Genomic DNA, 26,044 nt, shown 5'->3' with positions numbered 1-26,044 from the left:
TGCTCTCAACCTCTGAGCTCTTATACAAATATTTAACGACGCGGGGTGAGAAGTTGAATAGAGCGTAAACAACGTAAAAAACACTTTAAACTTAACCCTAAAAACACATTAGAATTAACCCCTGACGCATTTGGTGTGTCATTCCGTATCAAAATAGAATCACGTATAAGATTATCACGCACTTAAGAAAGCACAAAGTTCCCAGATGAAACATTAACATTTTTGGATTAATTGGATTTATTTGCATAAGCTTATACATAAAGTATTTACAAAAACTTGCGTTCGATTTATTAGATTATATTCGCAAGTGTTTTCAATATGGCAGGCATCTGTTTATTCGACTGCAAAATATACATTAACTTACGTACGAGTACATACACATTTGCACAAGTTTCTGGTAGGAAAGCACTTGGTTATGACTTGTGGGCTATAGCTACAAACGTATATATGTACACAGATCCATTAGACACTATCCACATAAATATTCTTAACAATTTTGGTCATACGTAGTAGAGTATTTAATGCATATAGGATAGAGTTGAATACATTTGTGGTACAAATCGAGCGACAAGATCGACAAGATCATTGTCAATACCATACCACTTATCTAGGCATAACGTTAGATATAAAACTTTGAACTACATCTGTCGGCTTATGAGTAAAATGAAAGCGGCTAACCGGATCCGGAATCGGGTCCGGATCCTAACGTATTTTCGGTGCACGGAAACGAGTTGAACATATCTCAACATCCCGTAGACTACGAATATGGGTAACATGCTGGTTTTTGGTGTATATGATACAGTATTGCAGATAGTGTTGGTTCGATGATTCGCAGGTAGGGAGCCTTTGAGGCTATCACATATGATTGTTCCTTTTTTGTGTGTGGAGGTTTGGAATGGATCGGCCTACGAGTACTGCGGCGACTCTCCGCCGGAGTTGATCTTCTTAACCCGACTGACATCGTCGTAGGCGATGGAGAAGACGCTCTTCTTCTCGGCAATGGGATTGCGACGTCCCAGGCTGTTGAGCAATGAGTTCATCGCAATTCCGGAATCGTGATCATCCTCCAGTGTGGACGCGTTTAGCTGTTTCTGTGTGGGATGCCCCGTCCCGCGATGCTCCACGTAGATCTTCGAGTTGGACACCTTGACTTCGTTTTCTCGGATGGGCGATGGCTTGGGCTTGGCCTCCTTGCTGGTCTTGGATTCCCTGACGGCCTTGGACTCCTTTCCGGCGGCAGCTGCATGTGGCGGAGTCTCGGGATACATGTAGTGGGGCAGCTTGGTGGGCGCAGCCGGTACCTCCAGGGCGTTCTCCCTTTCGAAACGGTGCTCCGAGTGCTGGAGCAGCGGGTGATTCGTGTCAGTCTCGATTTTGGGTTTGTGCTGCTTGTTTAGAGCTCGATCCTCCTTCAGCAATCGACTGCCTTTTGGTGGAGATTTCCTGGGCGCTGGCTCCGGCTTGTATCTGCCACCAGTCTCATCATCCTCCTCCACGTCCTTGGGTTGCACTGTGATTCTGGTTTTTGAAACCCGCTTCTCCGCTGCTCCCACCCTCTTCTTGCTGGATGGCTGTGACTTGGATGACTCGGTGGAGGTGCGTCCACTAACGGATGACTTCTTTTTGTTGTAGTACCACTCCATGTACTTAGGTACATTACGTTCCTCTTGTTCGAGTCCCGCCAACTCCGTCTCACTCTGGTAACTGCGATCGGTTAGGGATCGCTTGGAGCCAACTATTTCCGTGGATGTGGACATGAGCTTCCTGCCATTCTCTGTCACCGTGGACTCGTACTTTGAGATGGACACTCGGTTATGTGGCGGTTCCGAAGATGTCTGCTTCCTGGCACCTCTTTTGGAGCTATCGCGCCTCGATAGCCGGGGCATGGCTTCTGGCTGGGAGTCCGTTGGTGACGACTTTCTCAGAGGCTTTTTGTGCTCTACTGGATTTTCTGGGTCCGCATAGATTTTCTCTTGCTTTCGGTACCTTTCGTTCTCCTGCGCTCGACTAGGGTAATTGGTTCTGATCACAATCTCATCCCCATCCGAATCGATGGAGTACTCCGTGTCGTCCTCATCGAAGTCGGCATCGGAGTGCTTGTAGTACTTCTCCACCTGTATTTTCCGAATGCTGTGGGATCCCGGACTGGCCAGTTCGTCCATGGAGTCGGTTATTTCCATGAACAGATCGCGGTTATGGGAGTCCGATTCGGATCTGTGGCGATTGCCGGATTGGCTTTCCCCGTTTCGGGATTGGTCCTTTCGACTTTCGTCACTCAACTGCTTGCGCAGGATACTCGTTTTGGTCTCCCTCAGAGGTTTCTTGGGTGGCACCCGCTTCTTGCGCTCCTGAACTTCCTCCTCCTCCTTGATGGGCGTCCGGATCTTGCGCTTCACCTCCTCCACCATCACGATCCTCTTGCGAGGTTGCCTTGGCCGCTTTTTCGTCCTCCTTCTCTTGATCCAGTAGACTCCTTCGGGACTATTTGGCGGATTGAAGCGCACGTACTCATATCCGTCCTCCGACATGGACTCGTCGTTTTCGCTGCGGGCTCTTCGGCGAGAAGGTTTCGCCAGGGAAATTTCTGGATCCAGGACGCCGTCCAATCCCTCTGTCTGAGTGCCAGCATCGCAATCCGTCTGAGTTCCTATGGCCATCGACTGGCCGGGAAGACTCTGCGTTTCCAGTGCCACTTCGTGTTGGGTGTAAGCATTCTCCAACTTCTCCTTCTCCATCAGAATCTGTCGGAGGAGTGCATTCTGCTGCTTGAGTGAGTGCTCCAGTTCGTGGGTGAGTGACTGATGGGAGACAGCTGGCTGCATCTGCTGGTCCAGCGAAACACCTTCGCCTGCCTGCACCGGCTGCGTGTGGATGACCTTCACCTCCGGCTCCAGTTGGGAGTAAACTATGCTATTTGGTCCCGATTTTCCCAGCGGGAAAGTATCGCCTTTTAAGGTCGATCCCTGCTGCACCTCATTGGGCATGGATTGGATATAGGTAGCGCCCGGAACTATCTGATAATGCTCTCTGATAATCTGCTTGCCATCCGGCTGCTCCTCGATGAACCTGCGCATCAGGATCTCCTTGCCGGAGTTGTCGACCATCAGCAACTGCGGATGGGAGAGATTACCAGCCGGTTTCAGTGGCACATTTACATAGATGTTGTCATCGTCCAGGTTTAGGCCATCCCTAGTCTTATCCCTGGTCATCAGCTGAAGTATCTCCACGTTGCCATCCTTGATGAACAGCTCCCTTTTGCTTTTGAGGCTATTGTGGGCGGTATTAAAGTCGATGTCACTCCCTCGATCAATCTCATGCCTTCGCATGGAATCATCGTCGATGTGGCGCACTTCCGAGTCGTACTGCTTCCTCCGGGCGTACTCCTGCCTGTTCACCCGGGTCCGGGTTATGTGCTCCCTGTCGCCCGCCAGATCGCGGTTCTCAATCACATCCTCCATGTATACGTCGCGGTCGTTGATCAGATTAGTCCTAGAGTTATGGAAATTAAGATGAAGGTCGTCTTTGGCTGTGCGGTTATGCCTGTAAGGTTAGTGGATAAAGGAAAAGTTAAGTTCTATTTGGTTTTGAAGTCTGGTTTATAATCCTACTTGATGCGAACACGTCGCTGCTGCTCCTCGGCGGATTGGATGTGCCGCCGATCGCCTTCGCCGATGTCCTGGCCCCTTCCTACGTCTTCGTCAAGCTGTTCACGTCCATCGTGGAACTCCCAGCGGGTGGGCTTCGTTCGGGTATCTGGAGGTTTCTCCGCTGACCAGGCATCGCGTCTTCCCATCCACTCTGCGACCTGCAAGTAGGTTGGGGATTCAGTTCGGATACGTTTGTATGTTTATACTAATCCGAAAAAGCGAAGTATATCTAAGGATCTTGATAATGCAGATGAAGCAAAGAAACTTGAAAACTTTTCACTAAGCAGTTGCCTTTTGAATGAAGATTTTGTACGTATAAAAAAGCGTTCGAATTTAAAACAAATATTTGCATTGTCTAATGTTATTTACTTCAAACTGCTTTGTGAAATGCATCCTGGGGTTAGATTGTACATGTTAGATATACTTCCGTATCCATTATGAGTTGTGCAAATTTTGCAAAGTGAAACAAATTTCGTAGTCGATAAGGAAATCAAAAATGAAAAACTTAAGATTGATAGCTTTTGCAATTTGGAATTTGGTAAGTGCGTTTGCATTACAATTTACTACTACAATTGAATTCGAAAAAGTTCAAAATCTACCTGAACAGATTTTGTTTGTTTTCCATTTGCCATTTCCCTATGCACTAGATGCACATCGTCTTCAGTTTTACTGATATTAACTATTCTTTTGCTACAAGAGAAAAATAAAAGATTATACATGGATAGAATGGTTGTGATGTGTGTTGTTTATTATATGTTATGTAATTTATCCCAGAAATCTTATGAAACCTGTTCACCAGTTTGGACTTGGATAGCTAATTTCAATGGTATAACCATTTAACTCAGTTATCATTATACTTATGTCGGCAAGTTAAAGTGGCAATTGCGTGCTTGAAAATTCAGCATTTATTGGGCATCGTAAATATTTGGCCACTTTGCATATGACTGTCAAATGTTCGCCAGCATTAACTTTACAATTTGGCGGCTCACCCATGACCAATTAAGCATTAGAAAGTCGGATTTAATAAATATTATTACAACTATTTGGCAATAAAGCTTTTTATATGTGCATTTGGTAACGAGTTTTGTATGCACTCAAAATGTGCAGTATTTACAATTATATTATTTCCATTTCAGTTTTTAGCACTGCGCCTAAGTGATTTTGTGGGGAGACTAAGTAGGTTTCATACTGAGATAGTTAAATAATCTTTGGAAAATATATTCGTTGCTTTTTTAATATGGAAGAAATATTAGATGCTTGTATACTTTAATTAAGATGTTTCCAATTATTATTTGCTTTTCTTGAGAAATTTTACCGAATGTGTAGTGACCCATCCCATCCTAAGTTGAATAATAGTTTTTGGTACTCACGTCGCCGCCCCGTACAGTGGACACCAGGAGCAGATGCAGCAGAGCAGCAGGATCAGGATGGTCAGGGCCACCAGGGTGGCCAGCAGGATGAGCAGCCAGAAGAGCACCTTGTTCTCGGCCTTGTACTGCGTCTGCAGGGGAGTGAGAGTCTATTAATGGCAATTAGGCAACCCGATCCTCCAGGATCCACTTACGTCGGTGCTGGAAGTGTCCTGCGGCATAATGGCATACGAGTTGTTGTGATGGGACAGCCGCTGCTGGATTTCCGATATGTCCACCACCGAGGAGCTGTCGTAAATCACGGTGGCCGTCACCACACTGCGCTCCTTGATGCCCGGATTACCCGCTGGTATGTCCTTGGCACCCGGCTCATCGGGACTCAATGGGCGGATGTTGTGGATGTACACCTTGCCGCCGGAAAGGGCGGACAGGGTTTCTTCGGTTTTGGCCTTGTCCGGATTGTGTCCTGGCACCACAAACTTGACAGTGCGCTTCCGGCTCTCTGGTGGATAAACACGGATCGTGGTGGTGGAGAACCGCACCGGTACTCCCAGATCATAGGCCCTGGCTGTCAGGATGAATATGTCCGTATCCTCATCAGCTGATCCCGCCTGCCGACGTCTCCTGGTCTTGGCGTTCTTCTTGGAGCGCAGGTTGATCTTCTCCCGGACGGTCAGCTCACCGGTTACCTTGTCTAGGACAAACTGATTGTCGTAGTTGCCATTGATGATCTCGTAGCGCACCTCGTTGTTGGGAGCTGTGGCGTCCTTGTCCTCCGCATGGATAACGGCAGTGGTGGTGAAGCCCATCAGATCGTGTGTGAGTATGAACTCGTAAAGATCCTTATCGAAGATAGGCGTTTCATCGTTGACATCTATTAGTTTGATTATTAATGGCACCTGGGCCCGATTTCCCTCGCCATCCATGTCCCTGGCCTCCACGTAGAGATGGTACTCGGGCATCACTTCCCGATCGAAGCCATGCTTGTTGGTGGACACCGTGATCAGTCCCGTCTCCGCGTCCAGATTCAGCGAGGTGTTCAGATAGCCCAGTATGGCCGTATAGCGCACCTTGCCACCCAATCCCGAGTCGGGATCGGTGGCCAGCACTTGGACCACCTTTGTGCCCGCCGTCATGTTCTCGGGCAGCTCTACGGAATAAGCTGGCTGCTCAAAAGCCGGAGCATTGTCGTTCACATCGTTGATATACACCGTAACGTTGACCAGCGCCGAGAGATTGGTGGCCGGTCCGAGTTCCTGGGCCAGGATTTGGAACTGCACCGACTGCTGCTGCTCGTAGTCCAGCATGGAGTTGTCCCGCACCCGGATGAGGAATCCGGCACTCCGTTCCGCCACATTGGGGCTGATCTCGAACGTGCCGTTGTTGTTGAGCAGCGTCAGCGAGAAGACGCCGTTCTTGCCCGTATCATCGTCGTAGACCCGCGGCACGTAGGGATCAACGAACGTCAGTGCGGTGCCTTGTGGGGCGTTCTCGTCCACCCTCGAGACATAGCTGCGGGAAAGGAGGAGCAGATGGGCAGAGGAGCAGATGAGCAGAGGATCAGATGAGCAGAGGAGCAGAGGAGGAGAAAAGTCGTGAGCCAGAGATTAGCATGGGGAAAGAACTTCGTGAACGCCTGTATGCGGTTGTAAAGGCGTGCGACAAGCTACTTCTACACTCGTCAAAAAGCTAGTGACTAGCCACGTCGTTGCAGATCCACAGACATGGCTCATTATGTAAAGGGAAATACTATATGGACAGCACAAGGTCGCAGGAAATAATTTGCCATTTTGTTCTAAAAAACAATCCCAATAAATACTATATACGTACATATTATATGCAACGAAAATGATAAAAAAAACAGATAGCTAGCAGATTTCAGCTGAGTTCCAAGGCAGTGATGTTTCAATCGATCAGTTCGAAAAAACAAGCTACAAGTCATCACCACTTTTGATGGAAGTTTGCCCATTTTTCTGACTGCAGCTGGACTGGCAGTTGGCTGTTACCAGTTTGTCGGGAATTCGGCTGGGACGGACTGGAGTTCAAAGTTAGTGCGCATAAATGGATGCTGCAGTCGCTGATTTCAGCAGAAGAGTTTATAGTCCTCGTCCTCGTCTTCGACTTGGTCGTCTTCTAAGTCGTCGCCTTGTCGCCGTCATCGTCATCGTGCTTGCCTATGCCAAGAATTTTAGGACTTTATGCTAATGGACGCGGGTAAAATTTGTTGTTTGTGTTGGTCGCACACTGAGCTCTGAGCACACTGGTGTCTTTTTGGGCTTTGTTTTTGGATAAGCAACATCACTCCTACTTCGCCAAATTGCACTGGGAGGGTGCAGGGAACAGGGAACAGGGAACAGAGATTCGGGACTCGGGACCCGGGACTTATAGTGGTTAAGCAGGTTTGCCCTAGCAAAGTCTGTCCGTTTTTTTTTTTGTAGTTTGTAGTATGCCTCCGGCTGCTGCGATGGGAACCTGCTGGTACTTACTGATCGTTCTCGAAGTACGGCGGCGAATTGGTGCGATCGGGCAGAAAGAACGCCAATTGGACCGTGGAGGCCAGTGCGGGCGGCTCGTCACGACCCACCTTAACCTCTTCCGCAATTACGGTGAGCAGCACCGGATCACCCACATGCGTGATGAAGGCAATGTCCTCGAGGGGTCGCATCAGGAAGATCTCGCCTGCAATGCAAATAACAGATGTGTTGATTGATTTAATACAGGGCTTCGAACTAATTACAACTAATTAAATTTACACCTGAAAAATTGATACTGAAATGGAAATAAAATCAAAATAAATCACAATTTCAAAGCATTTGAAACAACATAAAATAGCATCATTAAGTCATAGCACTTAATCAAGCTGCTGTTAACTAAGGCAGTTATTTTCTAGCCAGTAAAAAGAACTATCCAATACCCATCAGTCACAACTCGAGGCAATTAGAAAGGTCAACTATGGGAACTTCAGTCCATTTTTTTGCACTTATTCCGGTGTGATTTGCGTACTGGAAAAACTCAGAGCTGCAGCCAGCTGTAAATGCTTGCAATCTGCCTGTGGGCCCAGAAGCGTTTTTCCTTTTGCACCCAGCCGTCATCAGAAAACCTGATAAATGGTGCAGAAAGTTGGTAGTTCCCACGCCAAGTTCAGTGCACGTTGATTATGCTTTTTTCCCAATTTTTTATTGAACACTTTTTTTGCATTTCCCCCGGTGGTCGTTGGGTAATATGCAAAAAAGATTCTGTGCAGCTCGAGAGGAAAAGATTCCCACCCATAAACTTTCGGCGGATTAACTGGCGCCACAGCAAAGTTCTTAGTGGTTCTCAGAATCCAGAATTGGCTGCATAACCTGGCCATTCATAATTTGATTAGCTATTCAACTTGAAGTGCATATCTAGTATAAAAGAGGCAGCCTATTTATTTATGCGTCGTTGCCGTTAAATAAGTACTTCGTGTCTGCGAGCCTAAAAATAGCTGCAGCACTGCCTAATAAATCCGGGCAGTGGGAATATCGACCACAAGGCTGTTAATTGTTTTGCCCCAAAGGGATTCCAATTTGAAATTCATTTGGCCAGGGCCAGCAAACTGTGAATCTTCGTGGCAAGAGTGCTTCCCACTGCACATGGCTAAAAGAAATTGTGGGCTGATTGCGGGAGGAGGAGGAGTTGCACGAGGAGGAGTTGCATGAGGAGGAGTTGGAGGTTTGGAGGTGGAGGTGGAGACAGCCTGGCCATTATACTCGATGGCGGGGCAAGAGCGGCTCGGCCTTATAGCCAAAGTCATCAAAGTGCTACTGCCAACGAGACGAGACTAGCACTAGCACGAAACAAGGAAGTCTCTGTGGTGGCTTGGCTTTGGGTTTGGGTTTGGGCCAAATTGCGGCACAGAACTTGGCCGCAACGAACGGGTATTGCCGTTGACGTCGGAGGAAGTTGGCTGGAATCGGAGAATCGGGGAATGGGGAAATGGGGGATTCGGAGGCGGGGTGAAGATGGGTTTCTATCTAACGAGTCTGACGACAAAGCGGGTTGCCGTGTTGCCGTGTTGCTTGCAGTACAACCACTACACCGCACCGCTGCACCACTGCACCGCTGCACCACCTGGTAGTTATGTTAATATCGGTTACCTGACGTTGTTCTGCGGCTATTTTCCTCTCGCTTATGCCTGGCATTTGTTGGCTGCTATTGTGGTTTCTGATTTTCGTCCAATTTATTTTGCTTGCTTTACTTGTGGTCAATATTTTTAAGTCCGCTGCCCATGCGCAGACCATTTTTCTTGCTTCCTGCGACTATATTTGCGAAAAAGCTCGCCCCTCATCTCTGGGAATCTGCGATGCATCTGAATCGGCGACGCTAAGACAAAAAATTTTCCACTATCTATGCACTATCAGTGTCCCATGAAGATGTTATCTTATTTTATTACAGTCGCCGATGGTAAGAGTAACTATTATATAGGCGTTCTTGCAAACGATGACCATCACAGGAGGAATTAAAGTGTGTTATCTCTTTGATAAATGTTCGAGCCTTAAAAACTAAGTGTGCTTCCGCATAGAAATACGTCTTTTACTTACCGCTGGTTTCGTTGATGTCGAAAAACGAGGTGAACGGATTGTTCTCGGATACCAATCCGTAGCGCACCTCCCGGGGATTCCCCTTGTCACCATCCTCGGCGTGGACTTGCAATATCTGAGCAGAGGCAGAAACATTGGAATTTATGTTCCCAGGAGCTGTAGAAAAGTTAAATGTATACCTTATCGCCCGGCAGTATGCCCGGTGGCAGCTTGGTCACTGGAGGAGCAGAGGTGAATACTGGCGGCTGATCCTGCACATCCTGCACGATAACCACTATCTCAGTGCCCGCTATATTGCGACTATCTTGGCCAGGCTCAGCATAGGCATCCTTCGGGTTGAATAGGATATTACCACTTATAGCTATGATTAACTTAAAATACACTATAAGTACATACATTGGCTAGTATCGTTAGATGGTACATGGCTTGCTTCTCAAAGTCTAATGGTCCCAGGAGGAAAACGGTGCCTTCTGTGGTCTCGGAAGATACGATTTTTTGTCTTATGGCAAACAGCGGAGAACCCTGTTGGCGAAAAGTACGATCCATAAATCAAAAGCTCCGTTGGGTTAGGGGTCTCCATCGCCATCGCCATCGCCTTTGCCATCACCCAACTTACCCATAACTCGAGGTAGACTGGTTTCTGAAACAGCGGATTCTTGCGGGCAATTACGTAATCCAATTCCGTGCCGCGTTTAGCATCCTTTAAAGATAAATCGGGGTTGGGGCTTATAACTTTTGATGATATTTCGGTTGGAGTAAATTACACATTTGACCCTGTCCGAATCCGCTTGTAATTTTGCCCCATAACAATGATTATCGTGTACGAGCATCGCTTATGAAAAACGAATAGCATCTTCTCCATTGGGAGACGTGCTTCTAATGGCTTATCTGATTACTGCTTCATTAAAGTGGCTACACTGGCAGGAAAATTGGTGACTTGAACTAGCAATTCTTAATTGGTCGAAAGTTACTGTCTTAACTAATATCTCGAAATAATAAGGAAATGGAAATGTAAGAGATTAAATCTGTATTGCAGAAATCTAAGATATATAGTAGTTCCCTGGATTCTCTTTGATCCTAAGACCTCTGTAATAGAACTTTTTCCAAGTGGCCCAGCTCCCCTAGACGGATCTCTTCACGGGCGTTACTCGTAATTGGTAATTGAAACGTTCTGGCCGTGGCCACATGTGGATGGGTAGTGTTCTCACCTCGGGTATCATTATGATGCCGGGCTTGTGCGGGAAGATGAGGTCGTGCGGCGTGGTGAAGTTGGTGGCCGTAATTGAGCAGAGTTGCGTGGTCATCCCACCCTTGGTGTCCTTCACCGATACCTGGAAGTCATAATATCTGCCCGGCTCCAATCGCCGCTGGAGTACGATGTTCGCCTGGCACACGGAATTGTACTTGGTGCAGGGAAGCGATTCCACCTTGACGGTGGAGGCGCTGGCATCGCCCACGAACTCGAAGGTCAGCGGATAGTCGAACTCCTCGTCGGTGGCACGCAACCTGTAGATTACCGAGTTGACCTGTGCGTCCGCCGGCACAAGAACCAGGCGCATGCGCGTGGTCGGATCGAACTTGGGGTCCGCTCCCTGGACGTGATGTGGACACAGAATGCCAATTAGGAGGCTGATTGTCAGCAGTCGATAGGCGGTCATTGCGCCCAACCAGGGACCAATTGGACCCAGTCGCGATGGCCAGTGGTGCTGCATCTGCTGGTTCTGATGATTGTGCTGCTGCTGATGCTGATGATGATGACGATGATGATGCCGGTGGTGCTGCTTCAGGCGATGGTGATGGTGGTGCTGGTGGTGATGGTGATGGTGCTGGTGGTGGTGTTGGTGGTGGTGGTGATGGTGCGGGGAGGTAGCTGGGGTGTAGTAGTAGCATTCCCTCTGCCCACTGGGCTCCTCAGCGGCACTCGTGCGACTGACAGACTCTGTTCCCAGGCGGCAAAGCGGGACATGTGATCGGTTCTTCTCCGGCTGACTGCTACTTGTGGAAGCCATTTCTGGAATCAGAGAAAAGGCCAAAAATTCGGGATTAGTACAAGCCAAGACATAAAATAAAAAGTTCTTACACTTGATGGATTAACGAATAAATGAATAAGCCGGACTTTAGTAAAGCAGTTGAAGTAAAGTTTTAAATTAGTGCCGCGAACAAAAAGAAGTCTACTTCCGCTGCTTTAGAAATGAAATCAGTTATGAAATTGTAAGTTCAAGCCCCGAAAAATCAAAATTGAAATTTCCCTGCGATTGAAACGGTAACCTTATTAATTTCAATTATAACGCAATGCGTATCGAATGGAAGGTGTTAACACGGAAATTAAAGGCAATTCAATTAAAGAGCCAATTTAGAAACGACTTGTAATGCATCATCGTGGATCAATTATATGATGCTATCAGAGCACCCGATCTGCATCTACGGATTTCCAAAAGGTTGTGAGTTGGGATTGGGAAGCGAGCGTGGTTGTGCAATGCGGTGACCACGGTCTAAACCGCGCCGAATCATCGGCCGAAATGCATAACTTTTGTGGGCCAAGACGAATCCAAAGCACCAAGTCGGGACTGGATTGCAGTTGGGATCGCTTCGGGTGTGTGCAAGTGTGAACTGAACTATGTATTAAGGTTTAGCTCGGCGACCGGACGGTCGCTCCACAAAAGTGGTTGACTGACCAACCAACCAACCAACCAACCGATCGACTGACCAAGCGACCATGCCACCATCTACTTTCATTTTCCGTTCGGGGCGGTCTGGGCAGCGCTCTAAAATCGAATTAGATTTCATAATTAATACTGCAGCACTTTCATTTTTCCTTAAGCCATGTAGAGCCCATGTAGCGGGGTAGCCATGTAGCCATGACCAACAGAAGAGGCCAATTTGTACGGCTTAAGCGCAGTTGAGCTGGTCCACGGTTGATAAATAATGCAATTAAGAGATCTACGACTGCTTATTTGTCGCAAACACGACGCTCTGTTTTTGGCACCCTGGCTAAACAAACTGCTCAAACATCGGGCCGAGTTGTAATATTATTAATTAACAAAATACTCGGATACTTTGGCTTTATGCAATCGCTCTGACTTTTCACAACGATTAAGTCCAGTTGGTCAATGTTTTTCCGCCACTTGTACTTAAGTTTTCTGTTTTTTTCCCCCTTTTTCGGTGCCATATATGCACGTTTGTACAAATGTGAGCAAGAGAAATGAGCCAGTGAGCCGACAAACTCAAACTAAGAGCTGAAAGCGTTTTGGCAATATGTTGAAATGGGCATAAATTATGAACTTAACACTTGAAAAGGTTATAGCTGTCCTAATTGCTTTTGTTTCGCCTAAAGAATGGCCGCCATAAATCGATTCGTGAAAAGGCTTTCCAACTAATGCTTTAATGGCCTTACTTGCATTACTTTCCAACTTGTTGAAAAAAGGGCATTACTTTCTCACCTATCTCAGAAAAGTGTAGTAATGGCGGTCAATTGCGTAATTCTTTTCGGTTTTCATAACTATTAAACTCAGATCGCATAAACGGCTATCAATTAAAGCTTCTCCTCCGCAAGATGCAGATCCACAGATCTGCGAAATTAATAGGTATTCAACGAATTAAAACTAATGTGACAGCATAATAACTTTCGTTTTGTTCGAGCCAAGTTATTGTGCAGTTCAGAGATCGTTATCATCTCATAAAATTACCAGCAGCATATAGCTCTTGATGACCTTTATGTAACCTGGCGCAATTAAGACCCCAGATAAAGTGTCGATTCATCCGATTCAGAGGGAAAGATGGGGATTATATGGCTGGATGACAGGTAGCACTCGTTTTTGAGTACATGAGTATGTGCTTCTCGGCCCCAAGAACACCATGTATAGAAGATAATTGGGCTATGATGTGTCTTGGCTAAAGAGGTTCGTTCTTGGGCCATCATATCGGTCATCATCACAAGCCGGGTTTCAGAATTGGTAACGCGGTCATTCAAGCGGTCACGTCTCGTCTGTCTAAACGCGAAAAAATTTCATTACGTTTAATCATGTGCGACAATTACAAGCGGTACTTTAGACGCATTTCTCCGAGTCTTTGGTAAAAGTATCGCCGTTCTTTCTGGTCTACTTGCTGCTGAACGGCAGCCATTAAAACTTGTTATTCTAATGAAAATTCCATAAACCTTAGGGAATGTGTTTCTTCTCGCTTTTTGCTCAGCTCTTTCACTTAATAGCTGACTGATGGATTCTTGGGTGGAGATGAAAAGACAGCGGCCAGCGAAGGAAATCGAGAAATAGATCGCGACGGCTTTCGGTTTTCTTAGCCCAAATTGCTCAAATTGGTAAGTACACACAACGTGAAAGATGATAAAACTCCGACCGTAACGCTGACACAAATGACAGCGGACATTAAACGGTGTTGAAATGACAGTGTAGAGCTTTTATTTCGCTTTTTTCCATTTTTTTTTTGTTGCACTCATCCGAGTGCCAGGTTGACCAGCAGTTGAGCAAATTGAGGGTCTACGGCTCCGACATCCAGTGGCAATCTCTGGACACAAAGAACGAAAAAAACGATCGTTCTGGATGCTCGATTACAGGAGAATCGGAGGAGCCTGCAGACAGTAGCCGCGCGCAGGCGAATCATTGACCAAATCCTGGGATTGAAACTGGGACTGGGACTGGGACCATTTGCTGGCCCTTAGCGTTCACGTGTGTGCTGCTCGTAATTACAAAACTGGCCAACAGACAGCAGCAGCATTGGTTACGCACTGCGAGAAAATACTGAGCATGCAAAGATAAGTATTGCTAGGATAACTGCACTTAGCTGGAAGTACAATGATATAGTTAAGGGAGCCAACTAGCTAGGTTCGGTTTTGCAAGTGACATCCATAATTGTTGCTACATAGTTGTAAGTGGCATATTTTTCTCGCAGTGCAGCTGCTCCTTTTGGCCCGAAACGAACCGAACGTCGGCTGCTTAAATTGCGAGCTCAGACTTTTTTGCGAACAGCTCGGCGGTGAGCTATTGGCAATCCGGTTTCTGGTCCGTTCGTGCTAGCTGTATTTGCCAATTTCCAGTTTGTGCAGCTGCATCTAAGTGGCATCGTCGAGTCCTTAGCCACAAGCCAATGACCAGTTATGTCAGTCGGATCCCAGGCAGCCCCACTTGGAGTTTTCAGTATGCAGTTTGCAGTTTTCTGTTTGGAGCATGGAGCATGGAGCTTGAAGTTTGGGGTTTGGGGCTTGAAGTTTGGAGGCGAGGCTATGGCCACCCGACACCCTCGCTTTTGGTCGCCAGCGTGTTGCAATATATTTTGTGGCTGCTGCCGCGGTTGCTCAGGCTGCTCATGCTGCTGCTGCCCGCATTTGGCTTAGAAAGGCTAGAGTATAATGAATCTGTGTTATATGCGCATAGTATGCACACCACTGGCCGCCCGGCTGGCCCGATAATGCATTCAATTTGCAAGTACGAGTATATCGCCAGGCCCAGTTCGGCTGCAAATCCAAATCGAAGTCCACAACCACCACCATATCCACGATATCCACATCCAAGTTCCCAGTTCGCAGTTTCCCGGCTGCTGTTGCGCAACAATTGTAACACACGGCACACAATATTTTTGTGCCATTTGACCGAATTTCTCTTAACACATATATGTGTGTTCCAGCCGGATCGGAGCAGTCAGACAGCTTGCCTGGCTTACTGGCTAAATGGCCAACTGGCTGGCTGGCTGGTCAACTGAATCTACCACTGGCAATGAAGTTTGGCCCGGTCTTAGGTCTCTCCAGCGCCATCACCATCACCATCGCCATCTCCATCTGGAGCTGAAGCTGGAGCTGGATCGGCAGCCAACGCCTTGATGTTTCGCTATTTGCTATTTGCTATCTGCTACTTCTGCAGCATCTATATATAGGATTGAACAATCGTTCACATAACGCCACGGATTCAGGCAAGACTACATTTCTTCGCAGAAAGGAGTATGAGTCAGTTGAATTTATTACCACCCAAAATGGCTTCATTTGTGCCGCTCAGAAATGCCTTTGAAATGGGGGAACACTTGGGCACATTAATGCCAGAGTCACTGTAGCCTTGTTTATCAATTGATGGCCTAAATAGGGGCATTGCTTAAAGAAATAAACAGCTGCTTTAGCTGCCACTTAGCTACCTCAATTGTGAAGGTATTTTAAATTAAGTTGCATTGTTTAAAAAGGCGATTCATTAGGAACTTTTGCGGGGTAGCTATAGATGTTTTTAAAAATTTCATTGAATTTACATGAATGATCATTAATTTTTAAACATTTTTCTTAAAACTTTTGTTTGAAGTAATGCTTTAGCATCTATCTATCTATCTTTATATATACCTATCTATCTATCTATCTATCTTTCTATCTATCTACCTATCTATCTATCTATCTATCTATCTATCTATCTATCTATCTATCTATCTATATATCTATCTAACTATCTATCTATTTATCTATATATCTATCTAACTATCTATCTATTTATCTATATATCTATCTATCTATCTATCTGTCTATCTAGCTATCTAGCTATCTATATATCTATCTACTTATTTATTTATCTTTCTATCTATCTATCCCATAAAGTGCGCCAAGCATATCTCATGGTTTCCTCTTTGAAAAAATAAAAAATTGCTTTCCCATTTTCATTTGAATTTAAGGTTTCGTTTATGGACAGTGATTACAATAAAAGGATATTGCCAGCGATAAAAAGGAACATTAAAAATGTTGATTGTAATCAGGTAGCTGGAAAAAAACAGTACTGATTGCTTACGTTCCCGAACTTTATGAAACAGTTTCGTTTTTTATTGGTTTGCAATCGCCAGAGCTGTCGGAAAATTTGGCAAACTGCATTTATTGGGTTGTCGCGAGTGAAGGGTATGTAAACTTCGACCCGCTGCCGATGATCAATGTCTTCCTGCTTTTGGGCCAAGTCTGCGGTCTAGTCTCTGGTCTAGTCTGCGGTCTACCAGCCCTAGTCTATAGCTATGGCATGGTCTGTGCTCCACAGCATATTCCCACTCCAAAATCGGGCGCGCCTCGGCCAAAACGGCCAAAGCTCGTGAGTTCACTCTGGAGCAAAACAAGATTTTGGGCGTTGTTCAATTTTTCGGGCTGGCCTGGCTCCGGTTCAAAATCCAACTGCAACTTCCACAGCACGCAGCTTCGTGAGCTCTGCACTTTTGTCTCTTTTTTTTGTTTTGCAAATAGTTTTTTCTGTTTTTTTTTTGGATTTGGCTTGGTTTTTAAAGTCGGGCTGGGCTGCAACTGGCTGCGGCTGCGACTGCGCCGTGGCTGCACACAAGTAGAATGAAAATTTGTGTTGCAAATAAAGTTGAACCTGATGGCAAACTAATCTGCTTCACGACAATAGAGCTCGCAGCCAGACAGCGGGCAGAAACAAACTTCTGCACTGCGACAAATTCGCAAAGTTAAATGATCTAGAACTGGGAAATGTTGCACAAATCAATTAAGCCAAATTATAAATTGAAATAAAACAAATGTATAGCACATAGTTGAAACTATTAAGTAAAGAAATAAATGATCAGCAGTCAACTTCAAGCATTGTAAATGGTTGTGACCAGGAACAAGCTTCCCTCGAAATAATTGAACTACCTACATTTTTTCTCAGTGCAGACGCGAGTAGACGGCGAAGGCAGCTAGCGGCGCAGACTCGTAATCAACGTTTATTTCGTGGCTCGTTCGTGTCCCCCATGCGACCGTCGACCGTCCTTCACCAAGCTAGAAGCCCCGTCTATCCTTTCCTGTTCGGACTTCAGGGGGTGGGGCTGGGACCAGGCGGTTGGGGGGTTGGGGAATGGGGATAGGGGCTTTGGAGCTGGGTCTAAGCTGGGTCTGTGGTCTGAGGTCTGGAGCTGGGCTGGAGCTGGAGCTGGAGTTGTGACTGGGCCCAAACCCGAGTCCAAAAGCCGCCGGCCGTTCCTTTCCGTCTTTGGGCTTTTGTCTGTCTGTCAGCTCGTCAGCAAACACACAGATATTTATTCATGTATTTGCAGTCAATTTTTGCAGTGTACGTACATATCTGCATCTATAAAGTTTTTATTGCCGCAGCTGCGGGCGTGTTTCTGGGTGCGCCTCGCTATGTAAAATAAATACGCATAAAGGTGATATAGCTGAGCAAAATGGAAACAACAGGGATAACTACTGCTGCATGTCTGAGAACGGCAGCATTTTTAAAATATTGTTCTTGTATTTTAATTGCGGCCCATAAAGTGCTCTGCAAACAGTGATTATTCAATCGCCTGTGGGATAGTCCTATTGATGTGCCCAACCATTAGGCGCACAATTAAAACCTATCTATAAATTTAATAGGGATATATCTGTAGCGCTTTATTTTCTAGATGTAAATCTATATTGTTATGTGGATAACTGTGAAAGGTTATATGATGGATGGCGTAGTGCACTTTTACTATAAAGAAGGCCATTATTTCTCAAGGTATAACTGGTTTCCTATCTGCAAATCAATGTCGGCTCAAATACCTTGGTGCTTTCTAAGAATTTTCATTGTACTTGTGAATTCTTGGCAAATACCAACGGAGGGCGAGACAATAATGTGTGTGCTTCAAAGTGTCTCGAAGTCTCGCCTTTTATTTATTTTAAAAACTAAATAAAATTATATGCGCGCTGGTAATGTGATAATTACTAGGGGCAACATTTAAAATACAACTAATTTGGCGTCATAAAACTGGCACTTATCACTATCATCTTTGAAAGCCAAGTTTGTATGGCTCGGCTGGCGGTTGTACGTGTTATGGATGACTAAAAACTTTTTTTGTTGAACTATGGCCGTTTCCCCAGATTTTCTAATTATCGTCGGGGCCGACTGTGATGTTTTCCTTTCATCTCAGCAATTCCAAGCAGTTGGCAGCCAACGTTTTTTTTTTGTTCGCCTTTGTTTCAGCCAGTTTAATACCATTTTCCTATAATTAACAAAGAAACGCACTGCGGCGGCCTAGACAAGGTTCAGCTGCAGGCTGCCAACTATTGAGTGAGAAACTTGGCCCACAGTTCACAGTCGATTGTAAATGAGGAGCACAAACAATGTATTGTTTGGCATCCGAAGGGACCTCAACCACTCCAGATTCAACTCGGATGTGGAACCGACCACGGGGGCTGGACCACAGACTCTTCGATTAGTCGGGGTGCCAACGCCAACGCCGACGTCTTGCATCTCCGGTTTTGGATCTGGAATCATGGGCTTTGGGCTTTCGACATTGGGGCTTTTGGCTCCCATCTAGCCATCGCCATCATCGTCTGATAAATATTAAGAAACCCCACAAACATCTACAGCGTCATCGCCCGCGCCTTCTATTGCCCGGTTTTGCCTGGCTCGGTTCGTCTCGCCTGTCGACTCTAGTACCTTTTTTATATTTCTTGGGTTTTTTTTGGATCCGTCATGCTGCCGCTTTGTTTTTGGGCCACGGTTCCTACGATCCCTAGCAAACGCAGCGTAAAAATAAAATAAAAATGTAAATATAAGACCCCAATGAATGCAATAACAGCAATAACAGCAATACCAGCGAGCAGCGTCATAAAATGGTGCGTGGGATTGACAGCGAAGACAGATACCGAGATGGTCTTAGCTTCAACTACGACCATGCTAGCAGGGTTCCAGAGATTCAGAGAGATCCCGAGTCGACTCCTATTCCACCCGGGGCATTGCGATTGGCGATCGAATCCGATGCTCCAGCCGGCAGCGTGTTGAGTACTCAAATTGAATCTCGACTTTATCGGCACCCAGCCACGGAGCGCTGGCAGACACGAAATTAATTGGCTTAATTTATGTGAACTTTTATAAGAAAATGCACTCACAGGCACTCTTGGGCGAGTTGATTTACATTTATTTTCGCCATGCCAGCGCGGTTTAAATACCCATCCTGCAGTCTTCTAATGCTTGTTTGGATTGCAGTTAAGCCGCATCAACAGTAACAGCCAGGCTCCAACGCTCCATAGGATACCATCCATCCAACTGGGATGGTACTGGTATTAAAAAACGCCTTTGCCGTTGGCCAGCCTTCAGCTCAGTCAGCTCCTCAGTCTGGATTACCAACCGTCATCGGATGAAGGAAGCCTAGCAGACGGCCAGACAAAGACTGTGACTGATGGCTGGCTGGCGGATCAGCGGCCTACGGCATTAAGACACTCAGCAAAAACCATATACAAATCGACAATAAATGTGGATAGTCTCATATCTAAATGCGAACTTCCATTCATTTAGTCGTTCAATTTCTGTCATTTTAAACGAATTTATTACAAAGATATTAGTTTACAAATTATAAGTTTAATGTTTTGATGGGACATATTGCCTACAAATCAAATTTAAGTGCTTCGAATCGTTTAATTAAACGCTAATTTCTTTCAGTGCTTAAAGACCAAGATTGGGATTGGGAATGGACTGGAGGCCAGGGCTATTTTGAAGAACAGAAAATCTATTTGCAGTCGTTGTAAGGGATCGCCGCGTCGTTGTAGGCCATAATTGCTCTCCTCAATAAAGCAAAAATTTATTTCCACTTTGGCAAATGGGACGCGCTGAGAGTTGGCCAAGAGTGTTGTGTAGTGTTTTGGCCAAGAGCTCTGCACGGGCACGGTATGGGAAATGAAGAGCGGGCCAAAAAGCCAGACTGCAGCGGCGACATTGTGGGCGTCGAGCATAAATAAATGTCTTTATGTGCCTTCGCGCAGTTATTGTTCTTCATTTTGCATGCGGTCGGGCCAAAAGGCTTCAGACTCCGAATTGTGTTTTTAAGACCACGGTTGAACGACACTTTAATGACGCCACCACTGCGTTGGGCAACCGGCGAGAACTAGTCGCCATTACCAGTTGAGGTACATGGATGTGGATGTGGATGTGGACGTGCGTCCCGTTGCCTTGCGGCAATCGAAAGACTCAGGCAACGAACGCGATTTTTCGATGCCTATGCCGATGTGCTGTCGATGTAATTCACTTTAAGCGTCTCCGGGCGCTGTTAATCGGGATGCAGCGATCGACGAATGGCTTTCCAGTAGTCTAATTTGCCGTTTTTAGTTGAGGCCAACAGCCTGCCCCTCAATTAATAAATATGCCCGGTTCGATGCGTTGCATAAAAAAGAATAACCATAAATGAAATAAATCATAGACCGTCGACCGTCGACCTAAAGCAACTGCACCCCTCGGCGGCGTGTCGGATTTTTTATAAATGAAAGCAAGCGGCAGATCGATGGCCGGAAAAAAGTTAAACTTTCGAGAACCCAAGCCAAACGAGGCACGAATATATGGTACCATACGTACCATACCTACGTTTTCGATGCTCAGGCACGCACGGGACGGCACATAAGACACACAGAGCACACAGTGCACACAGCACAGCCATTATGGATAATTCTGCAGCATAAATTTTAAAATGCCGCAAAGCTGTCAATTTTGGCACTGCCCCGAGTAAAGTGGGTCAGGCAAGGTCGCTCCGGTGTTGTTGCTGCCGCTCAGGTAAGTGGCCAGGTATGTAGTTTGCCTTTGCGTTTGCGTTTGAGTTGGAGTCTCTGTTTGCTTTTGCGTTGGTAGCTGCTAGCTGTTAGCTGGTAGCCATGTTCGTGTGGCTCGATATATACAGATGTGTATCTGTATATACATATATATACAGATATATAAAGCAACTTGGCTAGTTCCTGCAGCAGCAGCAGTCACTGGCTGGCTGCAGACGAACGTACGACGTACAACGTACAACGTTATGTAATCCATCAACATGGACCGACTAAGCTACCGATTTGATTAGATTCACCATATGGTTTAATGTTTCGAGTATTTATGGGGGATCATCCCACAAATTGCTGGAAAACCATCCGACAATATCTGAGATTTCAGAAGGAAGGCGGTATAGATTGTCAAATTTACGGCGTCTGTTGAAATCGATTGCTACTGAACGGTAGATCAGTAATTAAATTTTTCTAACTAGGGGCCTAATGATTAATTGTCGACAGAAGTCATTTGAATTTTTTACAGCAGATAGATAGTTAATAGAGGTATTTGAGAACATGGATATTTATGTATCCTTTTAACATCAATAATTAAAACATTTGTTAATTGGTTATGTTTATAGAAGTGTATGCCCCTTTAAAACTTTGAAGATTACCTAATAATACAAGGGAGAGTTGGTCTTGACTTTTACTTGGTTTTATTTGGACTTTATCTCGTCTGCAGGGACTTGACTTGATTTATATATATTATTTTCTCCCTCGCACATCAGACTTAAGTTGATTAAATATGTACATACAAACTAGTTCAATTATACCTTTTGAATGGTTAAAAAGAGCTGCGTTGTGAACTCCGGTGAAAAATCGTCGTATCTTCACAGTCTGACTTTTAATTTCAACTTTCCATGTGGTCGGTCGCCTTATTTATGCAACCCGAATTCGAGCACTTCACTGCTTTTGTTTGTCGTTTGTAATCAAGTGATTGACATTTTCGAACACGCACTGAATATTAATAGACCAAGTCTTTAATTGACTGCATCACTTTTTGGCCACTGATTTAGAGGCACATTGCTGAGCGTTTTTTCACCAACTATCCTTCCGCGTCCAGCACGTCTGCCATAAATTTAAACTGCGGAGTCGAGAAACCCAAGAAACCGATTGAAAACCAATACCGAAACTGAAACCGAACCGAACTGCTCTCGATGATCCGTGTTTTCTTCTAAGCTGCTCAGATAACCAATTTGGGGTTTCGCTTGAATGAACCTCGAACGACCTTGCCTTCGGATTAGATCAAAGTCGATCAGATCGCTCAGATTCGAAATTAATGGGGATCCCGATGGGGCAGACCTGTCAGTCAGTACTAGGAAAGCATTCTGTGCGTAACTCAACACCGAAGCACATTTATTTTTGGGAACCTGGCGAATTTGCTAAACGTTCTTTTGTTCGCCGTGCTGGAGTCTCCGTCTCCAGTTGCAAAAAAACATCAAAAGTATTTACGTACAGCAGCGTCAGCAGTTCAGCGTCCACATTAAATTGCTGCAATTATACTGCCTGGCCAGCAGCTAGCAGCTCTACAATCTCAGTCTTCAGTCTCGAGTCCCGATTTCAATTGCAATTGCGAATCCAATTCCAATTCCGATGGCGATCGCGATCACGATTCAATCGCAGATAGGTATAGTAAGTGTATAGTATGGCATAGTCGTTGCGATCCAATTTCAATTTCAATTCCGATTTCGATTCCGATTCCGATCCGGGTGTGCGTTGTAAAGCGCGCCGACGACAAAGTGCTACTGCCGACGCCAATGGTCCGGAAAGAGTGCTGGACTGGACTAGTGGAGCTTATCTGCACGCGGAGAATTCTTCGCAGAAAGCCAGAGCGAGAGTCTTCCAAGCCGCAGAAAGCCGGTTTCTCTCGCTCTTTCTTCTCTTTGAAGTCGGAGACGAAAGCAAGGCAGTGGCAATACCCACTCTTGTTTTTGTGGGAGCAGCAAACCCGTTTCGCTCGCCGGTAGGTACAACAACCACTGTGCTGCACACAACAATCTCCACCACTCCCCACCACTCCACTTCAGTCCACTCCAATGAACCTTGATATATTCCCAATAATAAACAAGCCTGAGAACTATCGGAAGCGGACGAGTCCGCAATTAATCCTGCAGCTCTTGTATTCGGTTGCGTTCGCACATGCAAATGGCGTTTCTTTCAATTATTCAACTATTGGCCACAAATTTGCACAGCTTATACAATAGGTAATTTGTTGGCGATTTTCGCCGTTTTCAATTGAGACATGAAGCCATTATTGCATGTTATATATCGCTGCTTATGTCGGTGATTTTATTGCCACCTTCTCAAGCCGCAAATCAAAGCACTTAATGCATTTGGATGCTTGAACATGAAAACAATAGTTCACTTCAAAATATACGCCAGCTTTGAATTTAAAGCTTTTATTGAGCCAGTTGCTTTATGTTGCAGATTTATGTTTCGCTTAAAATTTCGAAAGAGTTTCAAAATAAAATAGTGCTGCTTTTGTTTTTTTCAACTCCTGAAAGGTATCATAACATATATATTTGTTTACTTGTAATATTGGCTTTTCCAAAGGGTTTTGCTAGCAAGTGGCCGTAACTATCTATATTAACTATTTTTAGTAGTTTCCAAAAGGGCATAAAAATAGATTAATGCATTGCTGATTGCACTTAGTGTCTTGTTATCTTTCGAAATATGTAATTTGGATTTGCTTCCTGGCCGCCAGGAAAATATTGTAAAGGTCATCGTTTTTAATAGTGCTCGTAACTGAGACCGTGACTATGCTAATAATACTCGCATTCAAAAACCGACATGTTTTCGATTAATGACTTGTGTATATTTAATTAATTTGGTCAAAAAAATAAAAGAGGGGCGCCCTCTCAGCCATCGACAAATTAAAACATTTAGAGAACCAATGTTTTTCAGGCTGGATTTTCTCGGTGGCGTCGGGCCGGAAAATGCTACACACACGAAATTGCAGTAATTCGATCATGTTTTCAGCTTGTTCAATATGTGTAATCGTGTTCTGTGCTATTTATCTTGTGACCTGCATCTAATGCAGCCGGCAGAGTAACAGAGCTCCAGAGCGCCAGAGCAGCCTATCGTAGGTATAGTATAGTACATTAAAATATTTTCCACTGCCAGTTCCAGTGCCGCTGTCTGTTGTCGGCTGTCTATAGGATATTTATACATGGGGCCCAAAAATGAAGGAAAAACGAACACAATGAGGGCGGCAACCTAAACGAGTTTACCGCCGAGTCCCAGGCCCAAAAACCCAAGACAAGAACTCGGAGCAGATGTTGAACCCATTTCTCATATTAACCTCCGTGCGCATGGAGGTTTTTTTACCACGGCTGCAGTTGGAAAAACTTGAGATTTGGCCAAAGGGGCCCACGTGGTGACACACTTTTCCAGGCATCTATTTTGCTTTTTTTTATTTTTTTTTTGGATTTTATTTGGCGGCTGTTAGTCACGTCTTGGGTTGACGAAGTCGCTAGCCAGCTATCCTGACTCTTCCACATCCCAGGCTCCTTGAATGGGGTCAACCCAATAATGAGGACGACGATGGTTTATCGGAATGCCATTGGCTTTGGCAACGCCCTAAATCGCATCCACCAGTTGAGCCTGGTTTATGGGCCTTCGATTAGGCCTTACCTTGAACACACCAACTTAACGGCACCTAACCTTTTTGACCTACAGATATATTAATTTTGATGATGACGACGGCCTGACCTTGTGACCAGGCCAAATACAAATACAAAGGGGCCGAAGGAGTAGTCTAGGGTGAGCTATCCAATCGGACACGTCAAATAACCATTACCATTACCATTACCATGCATACTTAAGCAAGAATGAATACTATATAGTAAATATGTACTAAGTAGTACACACACACAATTTTCAAGTGCAATTGGATTTTCCAGTGAGGTTCAAAACAAAAATAGTAATTACCTCATTTTGGTTAGATTCCCTCAGTTAATTCCCGATTTGTTGCGCTTCATTATCCATTCACTCGATTTAAACTCTATTTAGTTTTAAATGTTGCGTTTAAGGGATACACGACAGCAGTAAAACAAATGTCATGTTGTTATTCTGTTATTCTGTTATACAGAATTCAATATTTGCCATAAGTTTGGGGCTTTCACTGTCATGTTAACTTTATCCGCATGGAAGTTTAGATATAGCACAAATCACGCGATGCACTTTGGCAGCGCAACTTTGACAGCCTGCAACATGTGGCATCGAATTGTTAGGCCCTGCATTGGTGCAATTTCGCTTTATTGCCCCTTATCAGGCGCTTTTCTGAGTGATTCTTAGGAATCGGGGAACTTAAGACACCGGCACGGAGACCGACACCGAAAGCCATTCCAGAAGTAACAACTAGCCAGCGAAGTGAATTGAAAGTTTTCACACGTACTCGACCGTACATACACATACTTTACTTTGCTGATGCTCTATTTAGGAAGCCCGTTCTGGCCAGATGGCTTATCTGGGCTAACAATGACTTTAGCAGAGGGCTAAAACCAAATTCGGTGGTACAACAACCTCGGATCCGCCAAGGCACCCAGCAGTTATCGCGCCGTCTCCACTTTCTTAAATTATTTTTAGGGTAATCAATAGAAGAACGAGGTGGCGCGAAGGGAAAGAGTTCACTGCCTCAAAAATAATTAATCTGGCTTTTGTTGAAAATGTTCGAAACGAGGTGGCCGATGTGGATTTTTCGCTCTTCTGACAGCCTTGTCGTGTTTTCGAATCAAGTTTATTGACCCAAAAGTAATTTCACATGCGTGGATTTAAATCAGCGTATTGGGACGCAATTATGTTATTAGGAATTATACTCTATAATTTTTCAACACGATTTTATTTTGGCAAGTTAATGATGTATTGATTACTTGTATAATCAGTTAACACTTGTCACCACATTACCGAAAAGCATAGAAAAACGCGTCACCGCACCGAGAAAATGGTATATTGTAA

The 26,044-nt window shown here is 45.2% G+C and overlaps 1 protein-coding gene across 6 annotated transcripts; it reads right to left on the bottom strand.

The window, feature by feature from the left end:
• Window positions 1–219: 219 nt before the first annotated feature.
• LOC6536558 (cadherin-86C) lies at window positions 220–26,022 on the bottom strand. 6 transcript variants are annotated; one of them, XM_015192347.3, is made up of 12 exons: window positions 25,019–26,022; window positions 10,791–11,593; window positions 10,199–10,282; window positions 9,979–10,104; window positions 9,762–9,911; window positions 9,583–9,697; window positions 7,504–7,696; window positions 5,212–6,529; window positions 5,018–5,166; window positions 4,247–4,337; window positions 3,609–3,805; window positions 220–3,540 (listed from the first exon to the last, which is right to left on the bottom strand). In XM_015192347.3, the coding sequence occupies exons 2-12, from the start codon at window positions 11,589–11,591 to the stop codon at window positions 906–908; spliced, it is 5,859 nt and encodes a 1,952-aa protein (XP_015047833.1). In that variant the 5' UTR covers window positions 11,592–11,593; window positions 25,019–26,022; the 3' UTR covers window positions 220–905. The 6 variants fall into 6 exon arrangements, 4 of the variants coding, with proteins under 4 accessions (XP_015047833.1, XP_015047834.1, XP_039231512.1 ...); XM_015192348.2 differs by lacking the exon at window positions 25,019–26,022 and adding an exon at window positions 21,862–22,853; XM_039375578.1 differs by lacking the exon at window positions 25,019–26,022 and adding an exon at window positions 21,862–22,853 and having other exon boundaries at window positions 5,018–5,148.
• Between the last annotated feature and the right edge of the window lie 22 nt (window positions 26,023–26,044).

Source organism: Drosophila yakuba, chromosome 3R, assembly GCF_016746365.2.
Source record: "Drosophila yakuba strain Tai18E2 chromosome 3R, Prin_Dyak_Tai18E2_2.1, whole genome shotgun sequence".
NCBI lineage: Eukaryota > Metazoa > Arthropoda > Insecta > Diptera > Drosophilidae > Drosophila > Drosophila yakuba.
Note: the sequence above shows the minus strand (reverse complement) of the source record. Positions and strands in the feature narration are given on the sequence as shown.

Bases quoted from the DNA above. Each gene is read 5' to 3' on its own strand.
- LOC6536558 (XM_015192347.3), bottom strand. From the start codon at position 11,591: ATGGCTTCCACAAGTAGCAGTCAGCCGGAGAAGAACCGATCACATGTC. The intron at 7,697-9,582 runs GTAAGTAAAAGA...TTTGCATTGCAG, and splicing joins CGACATCAACGAAACCAGCG to GCGAGATCTTCCTGATGCGA. The intron at 3,541-3,608 runs GTAGGATTATAA...CTAACCTTACAG, and splicing joins CAGCGACGTGTTCGCATCAA to GCATAACCGCACAGCCAAAG.